The sequence below is a fragment of the Mustela putorius genome, unplaced genomic scaffold (genome assembly GCF_011764305.1).
Source record: "Mustela putorius furo isolate JIRA1106 unplaced genomic scaffold, ASM1176430v1.1 tig00000083_pilon_pilon_pilon, whole genome shotgun sequence".
Lineage (NCBI taxonomy): Eukaryota > Metazoa > Chordata > Mammalia > Carnivora > Mustelidae > Mustela > Mustela putorius.
The window spans coordinates 42,210,910-42,236,665 of record NW_025421273.1 but is presented as its reverse complement, the minus strand read 5'-3'; the positions used below and the strand labels follow the sequence as shown (position 1 = coordinate 42,236,665).

At 45.6% G+C, this 25,756-nt stretch overlaps 1 protein-coding gene across 5 annotated transcripts in view; it reads right to left on the bottom strand.

Annotated features, from left to right (window-relative positions):
- TBC1D1 (TBC1 domain family member 1) overlaps nucleotides 1–25,756 on the bottom strand; it is a 227,279-nt gene that overhangs the window by 147,299 nt on the left and 54,224 nt on the right. Inside the window, exon 1 of one of the 5 annotated variants that reach the window (XM_045076421.1) lies at nucleotides 6,373–6,641. The exons of the other annotated variants lie outside the window; for them this stretch is intronic. Coding sequence (XP_044932356.1) covers nucleotides 6,373–6,402 — 30 coding nt within the window. The 5' untranslated portion in view covers nucleotides 6,403–6,641. Of the gene's footprint in view, nucleotides 1–6,372; nucleotides 6,642–25,756 lie in introns of those variants that run through there. 5 annotated transcript variants of the gene reach the window in all.

The window sequence follows — 25,756 nt, the reverse complement described above, 5'->3', positions numbered from 1 at the left end:
CCCAATTTCAAGGTTAATTTTTCTAGGTTTTATTTCATGGGACACTATTTCCACTACCATCTTCCCAGATAAAAGTGACTACTCTGAAATCATGGCATTTGTTCCATAAACTATAAGCAACTACTCTAATGGTAGGTATAACAGAAAACAGAGAGAACCTTGCTATGCAAAGTGCAGTCCCCAGGTCATCTGCATTACCTGGAAGCCTGTTGCAAACGCAGGATTTGGGGTTTCATCCGGACTTACTAGAGCAGAACTGTATTTTAACAAGATGCCCAAGTGATCTGTATGCACAGTACAGACAACCACAGCACCCTTGCTTTTGCAGAGTTTAGAGGCCAGTAGAGGAGACAAAAGAATAAACCACAACATGAGGCATCATACAGAATGGACTACAAGGGTACGAGAATTTGGGGAAAGGTAAGCTTCAGTCCATAGGGCCTAACCCTCACTCCCACCCCTCACCCCCAGCCCTCACCCCCCGGGATCACATGCCAGCCTCTCTGAAGGGGTCTACCTGCCACGTGCATTCCGGCGCTGCTCACCTGTGCAGTCTCCTGCTCGCTACAACGGATTCCCCAGGCCGCCTCGCCGGAAGCCTGGGACTGAGGTTTCTCCAACGTGCCACCAGGCCTCGGCACCTGCCCCTCTAATCACCTGGCACACCGTGACCGTCCCTAGTGCAAGAGCCACTCCCTACTCCCCCATGGCCACCGGGCTGTCGTCCTGGGAGAGGACATGCTTTGGGAGCTCTTTTCTACCGGGATGATATATGCATCCGAGGAATGAAAGAATGAATACTCAAAGATGCTTCAGGCGTGAAGGATGGGACAGGTTTAGATAGTCAGGAACAGACCAAGGCAGACACATATATAGGTTAAGATCAGTTTAGGGAATTTGGGGGGAGAAAAAACTAATGTGCTTTTTGGTCATTATGAGATCTACTCTGAGCTCCCAGCTGTGTTGTGGATGAGGCAGGGTTTCTACTCCTGTTTTTCTCCCTTCTCTTTTCATAAAACCAACCTGTGCCCATGGTGTTGTTACTCTAAGCAACCAAAGCTCCCCCAGAGAGGCTGCTGCCCCAGGCGGGCAAACGGGCCTCACGGGAGCCCTGCCCAAATCCTGATCCTGGCTACGCCAGCTTTGCTTAGCAGAGGCAGCACATTTTTCAAAGTCAAGGAATGGTCTGATTAGGACAAGGAGTCCTCCCCTCTTTATTAAACTCAAACACTCACTAATTAAACATAATAGAAGTCTCCCCCCACCAAAAATTATATTTTTAAATAATTCATCACATGAACCTAGGACGCACCACATGCAACGGACTCAAGGGTCCCGGGAAGCAGAGGACCCGCTGCCTAAGCACCAGGTGTGGGAAGATGTGCGCCTTTCAGAAGGCTGCTGGGTGGCCCTCGGCATGGCAGCCCAGCTGGCCAGAGGCTCGCAAAATGGGCTGCTCCAGTCTGCAGGAAACTGCAAAGGTAAACAAACCACACTGGCATCAGGACACAACTGGGCCGGAAAGCCCTGCTCTTCAGAGGCAGCCAACCAAGGGCAAGTTGTACTCAACATAGATGTAATTAGTTTCTCGGTCATTTGCACCAGTCTCAGATGAACACGAGAGCAAAGCCACCCAGTCACCTCATTTCAGAAGATAAAGAACAGTGATGTCTCCACAGGTGTCCCCTCCTTACTACGGAAGTCCAAACTAGCCCTGTCACCCCTGCCCAAAACACAACAGCCTAAGTGTCTCTCTGTATACACCCCATGTATACATCAGCCCACAGCACTCCTCAAGTTCACACCCTCCAATGGCTCCCTCTGCACTTGAAGCCAAGCCAAACCCAGTCCTGGGCCTGCAGAGCCCTAAAGGGCCGGGCCCAGAAGGCCCCTCCCCAACTCAGGGCCCACAGCTCTCCCTGCTCACCAGATGGCAGTCACACCTGCCTTCTCCCCACTGCTCTAACGTGCCCACCTGAGCCACCTGCAGGCCCTGGTCTCTGTAGTTCTGTCCCGCCCACCCCCACCCCCACCCCCGGGGCGGGGGGGGGGCGGGGGGGGCACCTCCTTGCCAGCCCAGCCGCTCATCACTCTCCCCGAAGCATCTTGCTTACTTCTCTCCTTAGCACTTACCACCCCCTGAAACTACCTTGTTCATCCGTTTGCTTGCTTCTGCGCAGTCTCCCCCATCCAGGACCCGAGCTCCAGGAAAGAAGGGAGCTGGTCTGCCTTAGTCACTGCTGTATCTCCAGCTCCTCAAACAGTGCGGGCATATACTAGGTGTGCAGTAAGTATCTGTGCAGAACCATTTCTGAAATGGCTTGCTGAATGAATAGTAGCTCATAACCTTTGTTTTCAGCAAAGCCAAAATATGAAGAAACTGGTTTCACATAAAATGTTAGCGACTATTTTAAAATTTTAAAAATATATATATATTTTTTTAAGATTTGACTTGTAAGTAATCTCTACACCTAACATGGGGCTTCTGAGATCAAAGTCACATACTCTACCCACTAAGCCAGCCAGGAGCCCCCAGTGTGTACATTTTTTAAAGGATAAGTCTTGGGACACTTGGGTGGCTAAGTTGGTTAAGCGTCTGCCTTTGGCTGGAGTCATGATCCCAGGGTCTTGGACATTGGGGCTCCTTGCTTAGCAGGAAGGCTGCTTCTCCCTCTGCCTGCCACTCCCTCTGCTTGTGTGTTCACGTGCTCGTACTCTGACAAAATCTTTTAAAAAAGTAATAAATAGGGGTGCCTGGGTGGCTCAGTGGGTTAAGCCTCTGCCTATAGCTCAGGTCATGATCTCAGGGTCCTGGGATTGAGCCCTGTATTGGGCTCTCTGCTCAGCGGGAAGCCGCTTCCCTCTCCCTCTGCCTGCCTCTCTGTCAAATAAATAAATAAATATAAATGGGGCCCCTGGGTGGCTCAGTGGGTTAAGTCTCTGCCTTTGTCTCGGGTCATGATCCCGGGGTCCTGGATCGAAACCCACATCGGGCTCCCTGCTCAGCGGGGAGTCTGATTCCTCCTCTCTCTCTCTACCTGCCTCTCTGCCTACTTGTGATCTGTCAAATAAACAAATAAAAATCTGTTTAAAAGTAATAAATTAAATAAATAAATAAAATCTTTTTAAAAAATAATAATAATAAATAAAGAATAAGCCTATGTGCCAACTGAACTAACTCCTTCAGGGCATCCACAGTACCTGGTACATAAAAGGTGCCCAATAACATCTGGTGAATACACGAGCAATGGAAAAAAATACAAGGCATCAACTGCATCAAACTGCACTTGAATTTGAGAACACAGCAGGCTCATTTTCCTTTTTACCTGACTGAATAACATGTATATTGAAAATCCACTACTTTGGGATACTAGCAATAATCTTAGCCAGTATCTTTACAGGCAGGTGTGAATCCAAATAAATTCAGAAAGTTACCTGGTGGTTCTGTAGCAGGTTTCACTAACTGATGCATGGGAGGCACAGAAGTGATCAACAGAAATACTCAAAACTGCCAGGTGGCTGGGACATCTGTGGGTTTAGTATAAAAATCACGATGCCTGAGAAATTTGTTTTTATTAGCAATCTATGAGAAAACACACGTGTCCCAATGAGAGACTAACCAAGGAATCTCACCTCTGTAAAACCTGTCCCATTTGTAATACAATGTGCACCTGCCTTACTGTTCCAAGGCCATGTCCAACATAAAAGAAAGTGCATCTTAATTTTTTTTAACATAGAATTCTCTGTTTGGGCTCTATTCCTCACACTGTATAGTCAATATTTACACAATATTAATGCGGCACCCAAGAAAAACAAATACCTGTTCAGGTATCCATCTGCACCAAGCCATGTCCACGCCCCTTTCCCTCTCCCAACCAGGTGTGGAGCCAGTTTGCAAAGGTCAAACTAGAACAGCAATTAGATGTAGTGTTTGTGTGAGGCGTGTGCTCATATTCATTTATGTGCTCTTGAAGGGTCATTCTAAAGTCAAATATAACTGTACTTTGGGATTATGCACACTGTGTGTCCTATTTGAAACTCCTGTTTCTGCCTTTAAAATATTCCCTAGTTTATAATGCTAACCATGTTGATGCCTTATCTCTTTTTTTAATTAATTAATTTATTTATTTATTTGTCAGAGAGAGAGAGAGAGACAGCGTGAGTGAGCACAGGCAGACAGAGCAGCAGATCTCTTAACAGTGAACCAAATCAGGTTCCCTAGAAAGTCACTCTTATCATCTACAGCCCCAAGAAATGAACTTTCAAATAATTTCATATTCTAAAATCTCACAGATCATATTGTTTATAAAAATCAATTTCAGGATCCAATTTATAATCACACACCAACTAACAGGAATGAAATATAAAATAACTGCACTTTCTCCTGACAACTGATAAATGTGTTCCAAAAACATTTCATAGTTTTGTTGTTTTGCAGTTTAAATAACTTTGGAATAACATGATTCAGAATTTAGATGAAGTTATCAACATACATTTCATTTAAATAACCTTTTCAAAAGTATTGCCAGTTGGAGAAAGCTGACAATCCTTGTAGAAGTCCTTACAGTTTTGTTTTTTGAGTTTGTGTGTTATTTTTTTTTTTTAATAAAACTTTGGTCTGGTGTTTTCACTGTCATCTCCTAGGCCAACATGAGCAAAAGTCCACCTCACTCCTATAGTGAAAAACATCTTTATTAAATAGATTTTGGAAAAGTAAATAAAACCATAAAATAGTATGAACAATAAGTATTTGGGGTTTTGTTTATTTAGACTTCAAACAGTAAGTCTGGTTTTTTTTATTTCTCCCTTTGGCTTTATGATATAAAGTATAACAGTATACAAGCAGACTCAAATCCTCAACCTAAAATAAAATATAATCAGACAACACACCATGAATTACTTCTTAAACCACCTCACATCATTTTTTAATTTAGCATTATTTATAAAAGCTAATCAGCTATCACATCAAACCAGGAAATCAGGGCATATCATTCCTTTCTTTTTCAATACAAAACCGCGACTCAAAACTTTTTCATTTACCACCCGCTGTGTTTCAGGAAGTGAAAATTCTGGTGAGGATGAGAAGACAGAATACAGTGCCTGAAAATCTGGTTTCTGTGTCTCCATTTTATTAGCACTAATTGATAGTCAAAGCTTTATCTGGCTCAAGGACAGGTATTTATTATAAAACCAGCAGTCTAAGAGCACTGTGTAATTAGCAGAAAGAACCACCACCTAATTACTATTTGTAAAGGGTCACATACTGGCTAACGGGTTCTTCCAATAATAGTTTATTACCCGGGGCGCATGGGTGGCTCAGTGGGTTAAGCCGCTGCCTTCGGCTCAGGTCATGATCCCAGGGTGTTGGGATCGAGTCCCGCATCGGGCTCTCTGCTCAGCAGGGAGCCTGCTTCCCTCACTCTCTCTGCCTGCCTCTCCATCTACTTGTGATTTCTCTCTGTCAAATAAATACATAAAATCTTTAAAAAAAAAAAAAAAGAGTTTATTACTCAACCTGCGAAACGCCCCTGGGTGTGAGAAAAGTGCCCAGGGGTCCTGCCGGCCTTTTAGAGGCTTCGAGGGAGGCATCATTCAAATGACCCAAATGCCTGGTACTCCGGGAGGAATAAAAATAATCCCACGTTCTCCAACTGGTGAGAACTCCAGAGAGCTACTCCAGTCCCTCCGTTCCAGCCGTCGTGAAACTGGCAGGGCTTTGTGAGGCTCCGATATTCTGAAAGCGCTCATGTTCGGAAAATAAAACTTCATGGAAATAGAATTTACATTCAAAACTCGCACCACCGCTCCCTCTGAAATCGGGGAGTTTAAGACAAAGGACAAACTCCCTCTGCGCGCACCAAGTCCAGCCTTTCGGCCCCCGCAGCGCCCTATCCCAGGCCATCAGACACGACCCTGGGTCAGGGAGGCTGCCACACACGGTCCCGCCGCGGGGCAACACCCAGCGCTGCGCGCGGTGGGCTGCGCGGGGAAGCGAAGCAGCCGGCCTCCGGGGCGAACACCTGGGGCCGGGCGTCGGGCCTCGCTCTTCCCGTCCGTGAAATGGGCGTGACGCCACCTGGCCGGCTGGGCCGACTAATGAATGAGAGCCGCCGGGGAAAGGGCTCCGGCGGCGCCCGCCACCCTCCGGCCGCTGTCCCCTGGCCGCGGGACGTCCCCCGCCGCGGGCAGTCCCGGCACGGCCAGACCCCCCGCCCCCCTCACCCCGAGCCGGGGGCGCTCCCCGCGCTCCGGACCCCCTCACGGCCCGACGGTTACAGAGGTGCCCAGAACGGCGCCCGCGGGGACGCCGGCTCCCAGCGCCGTCCGCTCCGGTAACGGGCGCCGGGCCGACGCTGCCCCGACGCCGCCTACCTTGGCCACCCAGCTGAACAATGGTGACATCGCGGGCCGGGCGGCGGCTCCTCGCCGGTCGCTCCCGCTCACTCCCGCCGCGGGCCCGGGAGGCGGCGGGTCGCCGGCGGCGGGCTCGGGGCGCGGCGGGGCGCGGGCATGGCTCCCCCCGCGGCGGCGGCGGCGGCAGTGGCTGCGGCGGGCTCCTCCCCGCTCGTCACGGCCGGGAGAGGTCGCGCCCGCGGGGCGGCCCGGCCAGCCGAGAAAGGGAAGTGGGTGGGGAGAGCGCGGGGAAGGGGAGGGAGCGCAGCCGACCCCGCCCCCACCCCCACCCCACCCCCCACCGCCGGGCTCGGGGCGGGAAGTTGGGACTCTGGAGGGTCGCCCTCCTCCGGGGTACCTCGGAGGAGGAGTCCGACAACTTTCCGAAAACTAGGAATTCCTGTCTCAGAAGGCCCCGAGTTGAGCTAACACAAAGCCCGCCCAACTTACCCGGGGTTACCCCCACCCCCACAGCCTTTCTTTCTAAACGCTCTGAGATTGCTGGTAACAAAAGGACTAGTGTTTCCCCAGCCCCTAATACCTTTATATAATCAAAGGTGGTTTTCTTGGAGTCAGAAAACTACGCTATTGGGGGGTAGGGGGAGTAGCTCCAGCTCCTGTCAGCCCGCGTCTTTCAGCCACGTGAGAGATTTTGAATTCTAGAGTTTTCTTCTCTCCCAAGGCAAGATGATAAGACAGCGTAGTCAGCTTATAGCTACAAAGGTTAAGGTAGGTTTCTAACTCAAGGCACTGGAGTTCCATGTTGGGGAAAAAAATGTCCAAAGGTCTAACAGCCAATGTGTAAATACACAGCGTGACGTCTAGCCAGCCACTCACTGGGTTCATCACGCCCATCAGCAACCCAGGGGGGCGCAAGAATTTTGTTTCTGTTACCTTTTGTTACAATGTGCCTCATTTTCAGATAGGCCAACAATGTTTTGATGATCTCCAAATGTCTGGCATTTGAGTTAGGTGGGTATTATCATCTATTGCCACATAACAAATTACCCCAAAACTGAGAAGCTTAAAACACAAGTGTCTGTGGGTCAGAGATCCAGAAGCTTCTTGGCTGGCTGCTCTGGCCTGACCTATCTCTTGAGGCTGGGTTCAAGCTGTTAGCTGGGGCCGCAGCCATTTCCATCTTCCAAGCTCACTCACACAGTTAGTTCCTTGCAGGCTGTTGGACTGAGGACTTTGGTTTCTGTGGCATCACGTGGTCCTCTCCACAGGGCTGCTCATAAAATGGCAGTTCGAATGCCCCAGCACAAACAATCCAAGAAAGAGCATGTACCCACAAAAGACATCAATCATTTCATAAACTCATCTCAGAAGTGACTTCTTCAGCTGTATTGTGTGACAAACTTCAGCTGTATTCTATTCGTTAAAAGGCGAGGAAGGAAGTCCAGTCCATGCACAAGGCAAGGGGGATTACACACAGGCATGACTGCCAAGAGGAGAGGATGGTGGGGGCAAGGGAGATGTCATCTTGTTTCTCCTTGCAGGTAGGGTGTACGGGGAAAGCCAAGAGTTCCAATAGCATTCTAACAGAGCCTATCTAGGTAATTGAAAAGGGCCTTAGGACCATCTTAAGGAGCTTCTTCGTGCTTTTAAGCAAGTGATTGATTGATTTCTTTGAAAGAAATTCAGACCAGGGGCACCTGGCTGGTTCAGTGGGTAGAGCATGTAATTCTTGATCTTGGGGTTGTGAGCTCGAGCTCCACGTTGTGGGTAGAGTTTATATAAAAGAAAAAAAAAATTAAAGCTAAAAAAGGGGGAGGGCATTTGTAGCCAGATCCTTCCCTGTTAGCATATCACTCCGCTCCCCACCCCACCCCCCACCCCCAGCAAGTAGAAGAGATAGAGATTAATGCTGAGGACACCCCTGTCCTCCGCAACCTTGCGAAGGTCACCCTCTGGTCACCCTCTGGCAATCTGTTAGAAATGCAGAATCTCAGGCCCTTCCCTTACCCAAAGCTACAGAGTCAGAACTTTCATTTTACTGTGATTCTGGACAGCCAGTGTGCACATTTGCGTCTGAGATGCACTAGTATATGAGAGTCATTGACATGGGGTTTTAAAATGAGCTTCTGGCCAACGGACCCTTGAGAGAACAGCTGAAACTGTCCAGGGTCCCGGGGATGATGAACATAGCTCAGCTAGAGGGAGCCCTGAGGGGTTCCTAGGCAACAACATAGTTAGATAGCAGTGGATAGAGAGCTGAGGACAAGTGGGACAAGCTGAGGACAAGTGGGTCCAGGACAAACGTCACCATACTCCATACTCCCATCACTCCAATCCCCAGACTAAGCTCTATGCCCAGAATTTAGAAGCAACTCTGGGATGAGGATTAAGGGAACCCAAAATTGATGAAAGGAACCTAAATTACTCCCAACCAAGGTAAATTTTCTGCCAGTTGGGCAAGTGATGGGGAAGCAAAAAAATTAGATTAAATTTAGGAGAATAAAAATCACACTTCTTGAGCATGTGCGTGCACACACTAAGAAAGTTAGGTCAAATTCTGGGTCTAACCGTTACAATGGGAGAATGTGTTAGAAGGTGAGATAGGGACATCGTCTTCATGATTTTACCCTGGATCCAGTTCTCCATATATACACATTGGGGCGGAGGCTCATCGGAACCTGGTTTGAACTTACATACCCTTTAGACACACAGAGGTCTCCCTCTGCCCCAGAGCTCTCTGCCTGATCCAGGACTGGGCAGAAAGCACTCACTTCATGGGAACACAAGGATCTTTCCATGGAACACACTTGACAGGCAGTAACAGGCAGGGCTCCAACACCAAATAGTTTAAGAAATATAGACGGGTCTTTTTTTAAAAAAATTTTTAAATAAACATATAATGTATTTTTAGCCCCAGGGGTACAGGTCTGTGAATCACCAGGTTTACACACTTCACAGCACTTACCATAGCACATACCCTCCCCATTGTCCACAGAAGGGTCTTATTTTAATTCACTGCCAACATGTACCTTGCAAGTCACAATGTAGGAAGCAATTGTGTTAGAATTTGGAATTTTATTAAAAGGAAACTGTTAACATCAGATAATCTGATTCCACATTCAAATACTACAATTTTCATTGAAACACCACACCCCCTCCCATCTGAAAAAAAGTATCCTTCCTCCAAGAAACTGTCTATTCCCCCAAGGAAGGACTGTACATAGACCAGGGATTGGTTATTTTTAACAGCTCCCTAGTACTCCTCTTTCAGTTGGAATTGAGAACCCCTACAGACAGAACTGTCAATACTCCAAGGTGCTGATGGTTCCCAGCCCTGATCGTCTATCAGAGTTACCAGTGGTGCCAAGGGGTAGGTGGGGGAGGAGAGTGGACAAGCGGGCCCTGTGGGGGCAGAGTCGAATTCTCAGGGACCTCAAAGAGCAATACATGCATGAAGAGAGCCAGTTGTGAGACCCTAAGGAATGAACAAGCTGGGGCATCTTCAAGAAGGGACACCCAATTATCACAACTCCCACCAAACCAAGCACAATGTGTCAGCCAAATGTACGTGGCCAGAGGTCAATACTGGTGTCGACCTCTCACTTTACTTAAAGCTTGGAAGAGTGGATGTATGTGGGTTCCTACCCTAACAGGTGAGTCTATCAGCCAGAAATAAGAACTACTTCCAAAGTGCTAGATCCCTTATTTAAAAAAAAAAAAAAAAAAAGGTATGAGGGATATCTGAGTGGTTCAGTCAGAAAAGCATGTGACTCTTGATCTCAGGGTCATGAGTTCAAGTCCCACATTGGGTATAGAGATTACATGAATGGATGAGTGAACAAATGAATAAAAGGAAAAAAATAAAATATAAATAAAATATAAAATAAAAAATAAAATAAAAATAAAAATAAAAAGACATGGTTGTCCTGTGAAGATGGATGGGCTATCCAAGTAGGATCGCGGAGATCTAAACAGGATCTATAGAAAATCCAAGACTGCTGTCCTTCTTGTAGCTTTAAAAGGATGATTTAATCTGTTTTCCTGAGACACTAAGGGAGGGCTTGAAGAGAGATGGGGGAACCAGGAACTAGAAGAGTTGCCCCCCTCCTAAGTCTGACTGTAATCACCCCCACCCCTGCAAGAAGCCCCCAACACTGCTGCCCGACTCTCCTGCCATGTTCCTCCTTTGGGGAGGAGCAAGAAGCTTGGACATCAAAATCTCCTGAGGATTCCGGAGGAGCTGTACCTGCTTGGCTGCACTCCACCAGCTCCAATGTGGAGGCAAGGAGGGGGAAGCATGCAAAAACATGACCTCACTCGCCAGCCTGGTCCTCTCCCCTCCAAGACCTGGCTAAAAACAGGGCCACCGTTACACAAGGAAACAACGTGGCTTCAAGTTAATCAGAACCACAGGGCAGCCACGATCCTGACACCAATGACAAGATGGGTTGGTTTTTTTTTTCCCACACCACCAAGCAATCTCTGACACCAGCTGGGTGTCCGACAAGTCACCTCAGCTGGGACACCACTGACCTGGAGATAGTGACAGACCCCATGAGTTAGGAGCTCACTCCCCTAAGACGGTGGCCCCCACACACTCTTCCCATGGCAATCACAAGGCCAAGTTGCCTCTTGGGCTTCTGACCTACCAGCCACAGGTTCTCCTCACCCCGTCCTTGGGTTCCATTAATACACTAGAGTGGCTCACAGAACTCAGAGTAACTTTTCACTTCCTAGATGACTGGTGTAGTAGAAAGGACTGTAACTCAGGAACAGCCAGATGAGAGAGATGCACAGGGTGAGGTGTGGAGAAAGTGCAGGCAACGTGCACATTTTCTCAGAGCGCCACTGTCCTGGCCTCTCACCCGGAAGCTCTCCAAACCCTGCCATGTGGGTTTTCAATGGAGGCTTCATGACCTCAACTCGATCAATTAAATCCTTGGCCCCTAAGGACTGAACTCAAACTTCAGTGCCTCTCTCCACTCAATCCCCGACCCCCAACCCCAGAGATCAGGGGAAGGACTGAAGGTTTCCGATCCTCTAATCACGTGGTTAGTTCCCTGGCAACCAGTCTCCTTTCTTAGGTGACCAGGGCCTTTCCAAAAGTCACTTCATTAACATGACAAAAGAACACCTTTCTGGCTGTCTTCACAGGAAATTCCAAGGGGTTTAGGAGCTCTGTGCCAGGCAAGGGGACAAAAATCAAATACATCTCTCTTATAAATCAATATCACAGCAACTAATCAGGGATTTATTCAGTTCAAGGACATTCATCACCTATTGTATAAAGCAACACATGTCTTGGTAAGGAACAGAAATGTGATTAAGACCCGAATCTTGACCTCAAGGGGGATAGAGGGGCAGCCAGTAGGACTAGGAAGGAAAAGAGTGAGAGATGCCACGAGAAAGGCCCAGGTGAAGCTCCAGGGAGTTCCCAGGAAAAAAAAAAAAGAAAGTTAACTTATGCTACAAAGGAAAAACCAGCTTCTGGCTGGAAGGTCAAGAATCTTTTCTCTTTGGGGCGCCTGGGTGGCTCAGTGGGTTAAGCCGCTGCCTTCGGCTCAGGTCATGATCTCAGGGTCCTGGGATTGAGTCCCGCATCGGGCTCTCTGCTCCGCAGGGAGCCTGCTTCCCTCTCTCTCTCTCTGTCTGCCTCTCCATCTACTTGTAATTTCTCTGTCAAATAAATAAATAAAATCTTAAAAAAAAAAAAAAAAGAATCTTTTCTCTTTTCCCTTTTTTCTTTTTTAAGGACTCTCTACACCCAGTAAGGGGTTCAAGCTCACAACCCAGAGACCAAGAATCACATGCATGCCCTAGGGACTGAGCCAGCCAGGTGCCCCAAGACTTTCAAACTTTTACAGATGGTGATAAGACTTTCCAGGAGGAAGGATCAGCTGGACAAAGGGAATAAAAAAATGAGTGCTTGTCTCTGGAAACCAAGTCTTACTAAGACAGGACAGAAATCAGAGCTTACATTGCAGGAAGAGAGTTTCAGTAAATTTTAGTCTGGAGGTGTGCAGTTATCCCTTTCTGGCATAAAACTTTGTTTCCAGAAAAAAAATTTGCTGAGGATACTATCAAGTCCAAAAAGTCATGCAACAAAAATCCCTCTGTATGAACTGAAAACATGTGCCATGAAAAAACGTGCACTATGAACTTGAACTTGAACGTTCATAGTAGTAGTATTCATAACAGCTATAAAGTAGAAACAAGCCAAGAGTCCATCCACTGATGAATGGATAAACAAAATGTAATATACCACACAACACAGCATTTTGTCATAAAAAGTAATGAAGTACTGATCCATGCTACAATGTAAATGGACCTTGCAAACAATATGCTAAGTGAAAGAAGCCAGACACAACGGATTATATATTGTATGATTCCACTTACATATCCAGAATAGGCAAATCCATAGAGACAGAAAGTAGATTCCTGGTTTCCAGGAACTGGAAGGAGGGAAAAATGGGGAGTGACTGCTAATGAGTATAGGGTTTCTGTTCCGGGATGATGAAGATATTTTGGAATTTTTAGTATATTCACTATACCAAATACACTAAAAATATACTAAAAAACGAAATTCCATGGTATGTGAATTATGAATCAATTTTTTAAATATCTCTAGGTGATGCTTTAATGATTTTACATAAATTAATGCCATGAGGCTTTATAATAATGGGACCCACACTTTAGAGGGCTAGTTGTAGGAATTTTTTTTTAATATTTTATTTATTTACTTGACAGAGATCCTAAGTAGGCAGAGAAGCAGGCAGAGAGAGAGGGGCAAGCAGGCTCCCCACTGACCAGAGAGCCCAATGCAGGGCTCAATCCCAGGACCCTGAGATCATGACCTGAGCCCAAGGCAGAGGCTTTAACCCACTGAGCCACCCAGGTGCCCCAGGGATTTTTTTTTTTTTTTTTTTTAAGTAATCTCTACACCCACTGTTAGGAGTGAGTTGGACAGTTAGTGAGTCAGGGACAGGGTCCCCAACAAGAAAATCTAAAATCAGGACAGCTACAATAAAGCAGCACTGACATCCTGTTTTGCAACTTAGACAGGACTAGCATTCTGCTTTGTGGCCTTTGCAGAAATGACTTCTGCAAAACATCCTAAAATAAGACAATTCACCACAAAGCATTTGTCAATATCACGGACAAGGGGCAGTTAAGACATAAGCCCCCAGATGTCAGCCAAAAAAGAGACCGTCAGTATGTAGACATTAACCTAATAGGTAGACAGATAGGTTACCAAAGCCCTGACTGGCACGACTCTGCACACCCTGATAGCTTAATATAGTTCTGCAAAAGAGCTCATAAAAATCCCTACTCTTAGAAACTCCAGGGGCAACCCTCTCAGGCCCACCTCCCTCTCCGGGAGCTTTATACTATCTCTCAAAAAACTCTGCTTTGCTGCCCACCACTCTTGGTCTGTCTACCTCTTCAAAGCGGCGTGACCAGGAAGAGAATCCCTACAACACAATGTGGGGCTTGAACTTACAACCCCAGGATCAAGAGTCGCATGCTCTACAGAATGAGTTTTAGGATTGAATGATATGCATGTGAAGCATCTAGGCCTGAATCCCTGCATATAGTAGGTGCCTAGGAAATGGTAGCCGTAGTGGTAGAAGTAGTAGTAGGAGTACTAGCAATGATTGCTGTTGGTTATTGATGGGTATTTATGGTGATTACTTTAATGTGTCCTCCTGAATGGCCTAAGGGCCATTCACTTGGTTGGTAAATATTTCTGGGTATATCTGTGAAGGTGTCTCCAGAAGAGATTTCAATCAGTAGACTGCCTAAAGAAGATAGCCCTCCCCACTGTTGGGTTGGTATGATCCAATAGTTGAGGGCCTCCATAGAACAAAAGGGCGGAGGAAGGGCAAATTCGTGCTCTCTGCTTGAGCTGAGACATTCATCTTCTCACCTATGGGCATCAGTGCTCCTGGTTCACAGGCCTTCAGACCAGGACTTACACTATCAGCTCCCAAATTCAAATTCACAGGCCTTCAGACCTGTACTGTTACACCACCAGCTTTCCTGGTCCTCCAGCCTACAGGCGGCGATCATAACCACAGGACCCAATTCCTATAATAAATCTCCTCTTACCTCTATCTGTATTGGTTCTGTTTCTCCGGAGAACTCGGACTAATACAACATAGGTTATAAATGCACAAATAAAAGAGAGATGATGGGCTAGAGGTCTCAAGTTCATGACTGGGTTTGCCGACAGGACAAATAGTTGAGATCAAAGAGGAGACACAGGAGACTGTGTGTTAGTCAAAACTAATTACAGGACAGGTGGGCCTCCATGCTTCTCAAGATTTTCCTCTCCCTTTTTATGAGTTGCTAAGTCTAGCGGCATGACTGTGTTCCATTTGTTCCTTTAACTCTTTAAAGCACACCACGAACTGTCCAAGTCCCTCTGGTAAATTCCCATCATTCTAACCAGGGAGAGGCTGGAAATGCACAAGTATTCCTGCCCCTCATTTTCAGACACCTCGGAAATTCCTCCCTCAGCAAGGAATCCTGTGAATTCCCACTACTTCTCCCCTGTTCCTCTTCCCACACATCCCAGCCCTTTTCACCTGGGTACCTCTGGCACTTTCTCTCAAGCACGTACAAGCAAACACATTTTAAATCATGGTAAATTCAAAATGGAGTTTTTGGGTGGCAAGACCAAGTATTGGAAAGCCCCCTTCAGAACACACAGTGCTTCATAAATTGGTGTGTGAGGGAAAGAAAGTTCTGGGTGGGGAGTAGAAGGATAAATTTGGTGAAGACTAATTTGGATGTAGACAATAAATTCAGGTTATTAACTAAAGAACATTCTACTTGGATGCCTCCATATCAACATTTAAATTAAGGCCTCTAATTTTGTTTTGATTTCGGGTATCAGGTTGTTATTTCTCGTTAACCAGCATAACAGCAAACAGATTTAGTAAGACATTTTTAATGGCTCCAGGCACCTTTAGTACGTTTACCAAAAAGCCTTGCAAAATTAAAAGCTGGCTGCAGCCCAACGAGAAATACTAAGACTCTGCAGTGTAAAAAGTGAGTCATTGAATTGTTTTTTTTTTTTTTTTAAAGATTTTCTTTATTTATTTGACAGACAGAGGTCACAAGTAGGCAGAGAGGCAGGCAGAGAGGAAGGGAAGCAGACTCCCCACTGATCAGAGAGCCCGATGTGGGGCTCGATCCCAGGACCCTGGGATCATGACCTGGGCTGAAGGCAGAGGCCTTAACCCACTGAGCCACCCAGGTCCCCCGAGTCATTGAATTGTTAACTCGAGAGGGGACCAGCCAGTGACTAACTCCCTACACGTACAGTTCACTCCAACTGCAGGATGCCTTCTTTCCCTCCGCGCCCAGCAGTCTTTTTTGAAAGAGAAATTTAGGGGCACCTGGGTGGCTCAGTCCGTTAAGCGTCCAACTGTGGGTCTCAGGACAGGTTTTGATCTCAAGGTCATGAGTTCAAGCCCTGCACTGGGCATGGAGCTTACTTACTTAAAATTAGGAAGAAGGAATGGAGGAAGGGAGGGAAGAAGAGGAAGGAAAGAAAGAAAGAAAAAGAAATGTACTTTATGACAGATTTATCTCTTCATTAAGAAAAAAAATGGATTCATTAAAATACGTATGACATTTCTAAAGAAGATAAATTCATGTATTTACTATTTTAATATCTGTTCCTGTCTCGTTATTTTGGCCTAATATGTATGGTAACTGTGTTCACGGTTTAGCTCGGAAAACATTCCAAAAATAGAAACAATGTTTTTCTATTTTTAGTCAGTCTATAAAGTTTAAGCAAATAAACTCTTCCCAAAAACTGTACACACATGTTTCAAAATCATGGAAAAACCCAGCCGCAATGAGCTCACAAAAGAAAACACTGAAAATTTAGTCATAAGGTTTTTGACATCCTCATCCTGGGTTATAACTAAACATAGATGCTCAGCTTTAAGTTCTTTAAGGTATTTCTTTTATAATAAAAATTATAACCTGAAAAAGCTACATACTGCATGATTCTATCTTCTAAGACATTATTCTGGAAAAGGTAAAACTATGGAGATAGTCAAAGATCAGTGGTTGCAAAGGGATTGGGGATGGAAGAGAGGGATGAATAGGAAGAGCAAAAAGGATTTTATTTTTTTCGGATTTTTATTTATTTGACAGAGAGAGACACAGCGAGAGACGGAACACAAGCACAGAGAGTGGGAGAGGGAGAAGCTGGCTTCCCACTGAGCATGGAGCCTGACTTAGGGCTCGATCCCAGGACCTCAGGATCATGACCTGAGCTGAAGGTAGACACTTAAGGACTGAGCAACCCAGGTGCCCCGAGCACAGAGGATTTTTAGGGCAGTGAAAATTACCTTGCACCCTTTTATAATGATGAATAATGTCATTATACATTTGTCCAAACTCAAAGAAGTTCCAACACCAAGAGAGTCCTAATATAAACTATGGACTTTGGATGATTACGTCCTATCAATGTAGGTTCACCAGCTGTAATAAATGTGTCAACTCAGATGGGGGGGAGGCATACTGACAATCAAAAAGGCTAGTTATCCGTGGACGCTGGGTGTCTATACTTTCTGCACACTTTCTGCAGTGAACCTAAAACTGTTCTAAACAAATGAAGTCTTAAAAAAAAATCATTGAGTTTTAAACACAATGGAAACTCTTCTTATGAATGTTCTCGCTCTTTTCAAAGCCTAAATTTGTTACGTGTCAGTATTTTTGGATCACAATATTTTTGGAACCATGTAGCAAGCCCCTAAAAAGCAGAACAGTGATTCTTCCATGTTGGTTACCCAGGCCTGGTACACAGCCACGCACTTCTGCATGGTCAGGCAAACAATTCACATCTGCTTCCTCGCCATAGCTTGCAAATTCTCCAAAATGTCCACCGAGCCGTGTACACTTGCATTTCCCCAAAAGGACAGTGTGATTTTCAGGTGCACAGAGCAAGCACACATTCCAGGAGTCAAGACACTGGAGCCACATTCCTGGGTAAGTGTCCCTCCGGAAACTTTAAGATAAATGGTCCCTCTGGGTCCGCAGCTCAACAAAGCAATGCACAGGTTATAAAACCAAACCATCATCTGCCTCCTAGTCTCTGCACACCGCTAGAGGAGGTACGTAACTGAAAACCATCTTTGCTGGCTTTGACAAGAGATATAAGGGATGAGAAGGTATAAGCAAGAAAGGGCTTCTGGGTTCCCTTTGTACTCGAATCTCCTTTGATGTCTCAAATGCTCACAGCTAGGGAGGTCTGAGACAGTGCTCTCCTCCCCTGGAATTGTTCAGACATGACAGAGGTTGTGCTCTGGGTGAAGTGACAATAAACCAGCTTTCAGAGGAGATCAGAAGTCCTCTAAAGTGGTCTGATTAATTTGCACACAGTCCTTTGGAATCTTCCTCTTTGTGGAGGCAGCATGGGGGGGGGCGGTCGGAGTGCATAACCTACACACCATCGGCTCTGTGATCTCAGGCAGCGCGTGCTACATCTCCCATTTCCACCTCGCACATTTCAGAGGTTAGACTTGAGATCTCCAAGATTCCTCCCAAGCTTCCTTCAGGAATGCTATGAAATATGTGCTCAGTTAAATGCCCATGATGGGTTTATGCCTGGCAGCCTTAGCTCAGGGTCTAGACACAACTAAACACACACGCTTGCCAGTCACCAAGTCCTTATGTCACAAGGATGTCACAAGGATGCCAAAGCCCCTGGAACTTTTCAAGAGATCTAGAGTTGGTTCCTTACCTCAGGGGAGAAGTTTGCAAGAATGAATGCCTACGACTCCAGTGGAAGGAGTCACCTGCCTCTGGTCTAAGGTAGCCCTTCTCCAAGATCAAGGATCAGGAAGGGAGGAAATAATATCTACTGAACATTTATTGCATGCCAGGCATTTTCATACTTCATCTCGTTAATCCTTACAACAGCCCCAAAGTCTTATGGGCCCAACTCCTGCCCTACAAAGCTGCAGGGTCAGGACCTCTGTCTCAGTGGGTCTAGAAGGTGCTACTCCTCCCCTAGTGGGTCTGGAGGACAGAGAATCAAGATGAAGAAAACTTTTTCTCAAACTTTAGGATCAAATGGGAGCTTTGCCTTGTAATTTGGATTTTTTTTAAATTTTTTAATTTTTTTGAATAGAAACATTTATCCTCTGCCTAGCTCACCACTGTGTTTTGGAAGCACATAATTTGTTTGGTTTCACAGGTTCACAGCTTAGGAGTTTGTCTCCATGTGTCTCAGGATGAATTACTAGTCTCACCCACATCTGATTGAGATATTTAAAGATTTTATTTATTTATTTGACAGACAGAGATCACAGGTAGGCAGAGAGGCAGGCAGAGAGAGAAGGGAAAGCAGCCTCCCGGCTGAGCAGAGAGCCCAATGCAGGGCTTGATCCCAGGACCCTGAGACCATGACCTGAGCCGAAGGCAGAGGCTTAACCCACTGAGTCACCCAGGCGCCCTTGATTGAGATATATAGATGAGACTTTGGACTTCAAACTTTTGAGTTGATGTTCAAACCAGTGAAGACACTGGGGGTTTGGGAATGGAATGAATGTGTTTCGCACTGAGAAAGACATGAATCTGGGGGCCCAGGGACAAAACGCTATAGACTTCATGTCCATATCCACCCAAAATTCATGTTGAAACCGAATCCTCCATGTGATAGGATTTGGAGGGGGGCCTTTGGGAAGGGATTAGGTCATGAGGGTAGAGCCCGCCTAAATAGGATTAGCATCCTTACAAAAGAGAGCCCACAGAGCATCTTGCCCCTTCCCCTATCGGGGACACATGGAGAAGAGGGACTTCTACGAACCAGGAAATGGTCCTCATCAGACAATGACTCTGCCCGCACCTTGATGTTGAACTTCTCAGCCTCCAGAAGTGTGAGAAATGAATTTCTGTTGTTTATAAGCCACTCAGTCAGTGGTGTTTTTGTTACAATAAACTGAAGGAACTTAAGGTAAATAAAAATAATGGTAATGGAACGTAATGTGTATTGAGAGCACGCTATCTACAAGCCACCACTGAAGCCAGTGAACCTTCAGAACGTGCTCATCACAGGCCAGGCGTTGTTGTGAGCATTTGTAATCTGCGGGTGGGGATCAGAGTTACCCTGTTTGGGGTGGGGAAACTGCAAGGCAGAACCAGGATTCAAGCCCAAGCTTGTCCACTTAACCTCTTTACAACAGTCCCTAATTGTCTCAAAGCCCGGCTGCAAGATATTAGTTATTCTATCTGGTGGACGAAGATGCCAAGGGTCAGAAAAGTAAACTACCTGGCCCGAGGTCAGGCCTGCATACAGCTGAGGTTCTCTCCACAATGGCAGGAAATCAAATGGTCCCGAGTGCTGTCAACACAGGGCTTCGTGCTCTGAGATTTTAGGGGGTCTCTTCTGGTCAAGAAAGGCTCTAAAGACACTCACCAGCTTCCAGCCAAGAGTTGGATTTGTGGGGGGAAGAAGTTCTACCCCATTTTGTGGGGCTGGAGGCTGAGCCAATGCCAGTAAGGCCACGTGGATCTGGGCATGACATGGGAGCAGATTCTAGAAATCAAAGGAGAGAGGAAGAAAAGAGGAAGGAAGCACGTTCTCTCTGGGTCCAAGGAAGCGGAGCCCTGCTCGAGGCTACAGCTGGCCGGGACTAGGAAGAAGGCAGCGGGGTCTCCTCTGAGGCCCCACGGGGGGCTGGCGAGCCCACTCCACCCAAACCCGAGGTGACCAGGGACAAAGCCGGGGCTGGGCTCTTGGGTGCGGGCGAGGTGGCTGCAGTCTTCCTCCCTGTAAAGAGCTGACTTGGCTGATGGACTAAAGGACCCGGACCTTCTGGTGCCCAGGAAATTAGCTGGATGGGTACATCCCCTGCCAAAGCTTAATGACAACCTGATTCTTGAGGGAGATGAGTCTGGGGATCTAAGACCAGGTTTCCTTGTAAGAAGCCCATCACCTGGTCCTCCTCTCCACCATGAGACTATGGTTCAAGGGCTACAGGTGGGCCATGTCAATGGTGCACACAGCTTCCCTGAAGCAAGACATGTTGCTAAGTAGTTTCAATTCATAGTTGATAATATAGTTCCTATTATCTATGGATGGTGATTTCAAGTATCCAAGTCCAGCCCACTGTGTGCACAGCAGTGAATGTAAACCACCGAAGCATCCACAAATTCACTGTCACTTAATGTAGATCTATTGCACACCAGTGCACACCAGTCCCTGGAGATGCTACAGCAAACAAGCCACCTGTCCCCAGAGGGACGTCTTGGGGTCCAGTGGACCCAAGAAGCAAATAAACAGGAAACTGCATGGCTGAGTGAGAAATGTTGCAAGAAGAGAACGAACAGGTACAAAGAGAAGACCTTAAACTCAACCCTGGGATCTACAAATCCACCTGGAGAGAGTGAGGTTTAAGGATGCACACAAAGGCCAAGTGGAAATTAGCTGCAAAATGGCAAAAGAAGAGTGAGATTATCCCTAAACTACAAAAGAGCAGATTCTGATACTGGACTTTTTATTACATATAACATTCTTGTTTTCTAAGATTTTATTTTTTAATTACACAATATTTCAAAAAGATCAAATAGAACATTTTGATAGATACTCATGTAGCTATTACTCAGTTTTAACACTTTTAAATATTTTGCACATGGGTATACATATGTATATGTTTAAAGAAGTAAAATGTTACTTATAGAGTTCTTCCTACATCCCCAGAAGTACCCACTGTCCCATACTGGGTCTATCTTTCCCTCTCTGTTTTTATATGTTATCCCCATAAGTATGAATGCACAAACAATATGCCCTCACATCTTGTGCTTTTCAATTTCATCCTACATGGTTTCACAATGTATACTTTATTTTAGACAATGGCTTTTTTATACTCAACATCGTGTATTTTAGCTGCTGAATAAAATTCAATTGTAACAAATTGTATGACTAGTCCATAATTTAATTATCTCTTCCATTTTTGATGGAAATACAGAATTTTTATTTTTTTTAACCATAGCAGCAATACCCTTTTACTGGTCTCTTTGTGCTCATGTCCACAATATATGCCCAGACATGGAACAGCTCTATTACAGGCAACCACATCTTCAGCCCTACTGCACATGGCCGTATTCTGCTGCAGAATTGCTGTGTCCATTTATACATTTATACTCCCACACACATGCATGCATTCCTGCTTCTTCACATCCTTACCTGTCCTGATGTTATCAAGCTCTTAAATTTCAAAAACCTAATGAATACGATATTATTTTCTTGCTTTAATCTACTCTTGTCTAGTTGCCGGTGAGTGGCCATCTTTTCATAGGTCAAATGGCTATTCAGGTTTCCTCCTCCATAAATTGCCTGTTCACATTACCAGCCCCCCCCTTTTTTTAACTAGGTTGCCTTTTTTTTTCCTTAAAGATTTTATTTATTTTTCAGAGAGAGAGAGAGAGAGAGTGTGTGAGCAAGCGCACAAGCAGGTACAGTGGCAGGCAGAGGCAGAGAGAGAAGCAGGCTCCCTGTCAAGCAAGGAGGCCAATGTGGGGACTCAATCCCAGGACCCTGGAATCATGACCTGAGCCGAAGGCAACAGCTTAACCAACTGAGCTACCCAGGCATCCCTGGGTAACTGATTTACAAAAATTCATTACGTATTTCATTTATTTATTTATTTTAAGTAAACTCTCTGCCCAACATGGGGCTGGAGCTCACCACCATGAGATCAAGAGTCACACGTGCTCCCTACTAAGCCAGCCAAGTGCCCCTGGTTTATATTTTCTTAATGGTTTCATGTCTCCTGCCCTCGGGGATATGCAAAGAGATAACTGAAATGAAGAGTTCATGTTCATTTAGTGTAGGAGATACCTCTACTAAATGGTTAATTACTGTCCTGGAAATATTAAAGACCCTCAGAGAAGCTACAAGTCCTGTGGTGACCCCAGGCAGACTAAACCAAATACCAGCTTACCACAGGACTTAGGGTGATTTGTTAAATATTTTCTTTTTGGTCCAATTTTTTTGTTTAATTTGTTTGATTTCAGTTTAGAATTTGACTTTCATTGCTTAGAATAATTCTGAAAAAAATCCCACAAAAACATAACCACAAATGTCATAATTATTAACATCTTCATAACTAAATCCCTAGGCTATTAGCCTAGAAAGTTATCATCTAGCTAAACCTCTTTATTTACAGGTGATAAACTTGAAGTAGAACTTGAAATTCATCATTGAGAGAGGTTAAGCTATTCATTTATTTATTAATTCAATAGATATGTATTGAGCTTCTGCTCTTACAGACATTATTTAGGTGCTTACTATGCTTACCAAACATTAAGCTAAGACTTTCATATAAGTTTAAGCATTAGACACTAAAACAAAAATTAGAGACATTTGATGTCTCTAAGAACAGCTTCAAGAGGTAAAATCTGAGAAGTTAAACAGCTAGCCCAAGGCTTATAAGTAAAGAAAAGCAGGGTTAAAATGCAAAGATTCTGACCCCAGCAATAGGATACACCAGTGATGCTTGGCCTGAGTTCAAAACACAGAGATACGAACCTTGCAGAACAAACAAGGTCCTAGCGTTCACACAATATGATGTCCTCCTTCATAGAGGAGACCCGGTTCTTCCATTGAAGAGGGCGATGGATGGAGCTAAGGAGTTTATGCCCACACCTAGTAGAAACTCATCACGGACCTGTGCAGTCAAATTCTCTGATCCAGAGAACCCACCAGAGTTGGCAGACTCTAGTCTGCCCCTAGAGTACTTACTCTAGGGGCAGAGTAAGTACTTGGCCATCATGGTGAACAACAGTCACAGTCCCTGTCCTTCATGGGGCTCATGGTCTAGAGGAGGGGACAGACATTAAGCAAGTAAGGAAACCAGTGGGACACATAATTACAAAGTGTACTGAATGCTATGAAGAACAAGGTAATGTGGGAGAAAAAGACTTGTGGGCAAGGGACTTACTTTAGAATGTGTAGTCAAAAGGCCCCCAATTAACGCTAAAACAGAACTGACTGAGGCAGCCAGGTCACAAGTCAGGAGAAAAGCATGTGCAAAGGCTGTGTGAATGGAAGGGAAAAAATATCTCTGTGAATGCAAAAGAGAGAGTGAGGTAGAAAGTGGCTCATGATATAGCTGGAGATGGAAGCAAGGGATAGATGACCCGGGGCCCTGAGGCTGTGTTAAAAGTTGAACTTTATCCTCAGTGTAATTGGGGCAATATTAGTGGGTTTAAGAAAAGGAATCACATGGCTCAATGCTCTATTCTGGTCACTCTGGCGACCACATGGAGAATGGAACACTGGGGAGCAGCATGGGAACAAGAGACCAGTCCTCCGGTTTAAGAGGTTACTGTGATGGGGGCACCTGGGTGGCTCAGTCGTTAAGCGTCTGCTTTCAGCTCAGTCATGTTCCCAGGGTCCTGGGATCGAGCCCGGCATTGGGCTCCTGCTCCGTGGGAAGCCTGCTTCTCCCTCTCCCATTCTCTCTGCTGTGTTCTCTCTCTTGCTGTGTCTCTCTCTGTCAAATACATAAAATACTAAAAAAAGAAAAAAAAGAGGTTACTTGTGATGGCCTAGCTTAGTCTGGGGCTCACAGTGAAAATTAGGTAGAAGCTGATGGATTAAAGATGTATTTTAGAAACATAACCAACAGGGCTTGCAATAGAATGGAACTGTCTAGAATTATTGCTCAAATATTTCATGATTTGTCTTGAATTTTGAGTTTTGAATTTTGAAACTTAGTAAACCCTCTCCAGTGGGAAGTGTGAGGGGGATAGAAGGTTATATGATCATGACTCTTGTCTAAGGAACCATAAGGCAGCCTGGGACTGAGACTTTGTATCTTTTCTGGAGGTCCCTCAGCGCATCCTTTGACTTGGAAAGAATCCGGAATCCTTGATCTCTGGCTGCCTCAGATGGTTCTTAAGAAGGCGTATCCAGTTGGTTTTTTATGGAAAAAGACATTCAGAGACATGACTGCTACACACTTTCGGTAGCAGCAGCAAACTACTAACATGTATGATAAATACCAACTCTTGATCTAGAAAACTCACTAAATCCAGGAATTCAGCCATCACAGAGCAACTCCTAGACTGACATGAGACATCTGTGCCTCCATCAAAGCTTTGTACAGAATCTAAGGCATGGACATAAGCTGCGTGAAGCTGTAAGATGTCAGTTCTGCAAATGCTTACAGCTTGCAGCTGTAAGATGTTAGTTCTAAGCTGCAAAATTAGAGTTCATGAATATTATTTAAAAATTCAGTCATTTTTTAAGGGAGGGGGGGCAGAGGGAGAAAGAGAACCCTACAGAGGCTCCACGCTCAGCGTGGAACCCAGTGCAAGGATCCATCTCACGACCCTGAGCTCATGACCCCAGCTGAAACCAAGAGTCGGATGCTTAGCGGACTGAGCCACCCAGGCACCATACCATTCAGACGTTTTAAGATAATCAGTGTTAGTCCAGGCTGTAAATGTGTTTCCTATTTTTTCCAGCATATTCCATGTAACTCTCAGTCTTCTCTGGGTTATCGCCTTTTGCTTCCAGGACCTCCTCAAGGCTTTCATCTGGTTCCTGCTGGACTGGGGAGAAGACGTGGGAAGCTCTTGACCTGACCCTGGCCTCTGCTCCTTTATCCTGTGCTATTTCCTGTCTCCTGTTTTCTCTGCGGGAGCCAATCTTGTTCACATATTTCAAAAAGTGGGAGCCTTCGCAGAGAGGGAGTGTGGAACCCGGGACAACGGGGGAGGGTAAGAAGGAACACAGCCCACTTTATATGTAAATAGAACGTTAACTATCAGAAATCATTGTGGTAATCATAAACTTAACATGCTGGAGTGTGATTTTTCAGGCATTTTGAAACACTTGAAAACCACTTAGCTCAAACACAGAACAACCCAGAAAGAAAGGGCAGCTGCCTCCACAGCATTTCCTAACTTGTAACGTACTTTTGCAGACATGATTTCACTTCCTATTAACCTTTGGTAAATTCAAGTCCTCCACTGTGACCAAAGCAGCTCCCCAAATTTACCCCAAAGCAACTGCAAGATGAAAAATAGACCTCACCCCGACTTATCTCTTTTACCAGCTCCGTTCCTTTGGTAGCAGAAATATGGCACCCATGGTAAGTAGAGTCGCAAGGATCTGTCTGGGCTCCACAGTCCTGTCCTGGGCAATGGGAGTACCAATGACCTTGGCTGCGGGCACAGGATACAGGGGTGTTGTATCCTGCGGACATCTGCCAACCCTACTCCAACCTAGCCCAGCACCTTGATGCATAGCAGTAAAGGGCCACTTCCGCTTCGATGTGGAAGGCAGTTTTGCTGAGTGGCCTTGCAGTTCAAAGGTAAATACACTTGCTCTCCAATTCATCCCAGAACGCTCTCTCTTTTTTTTTTA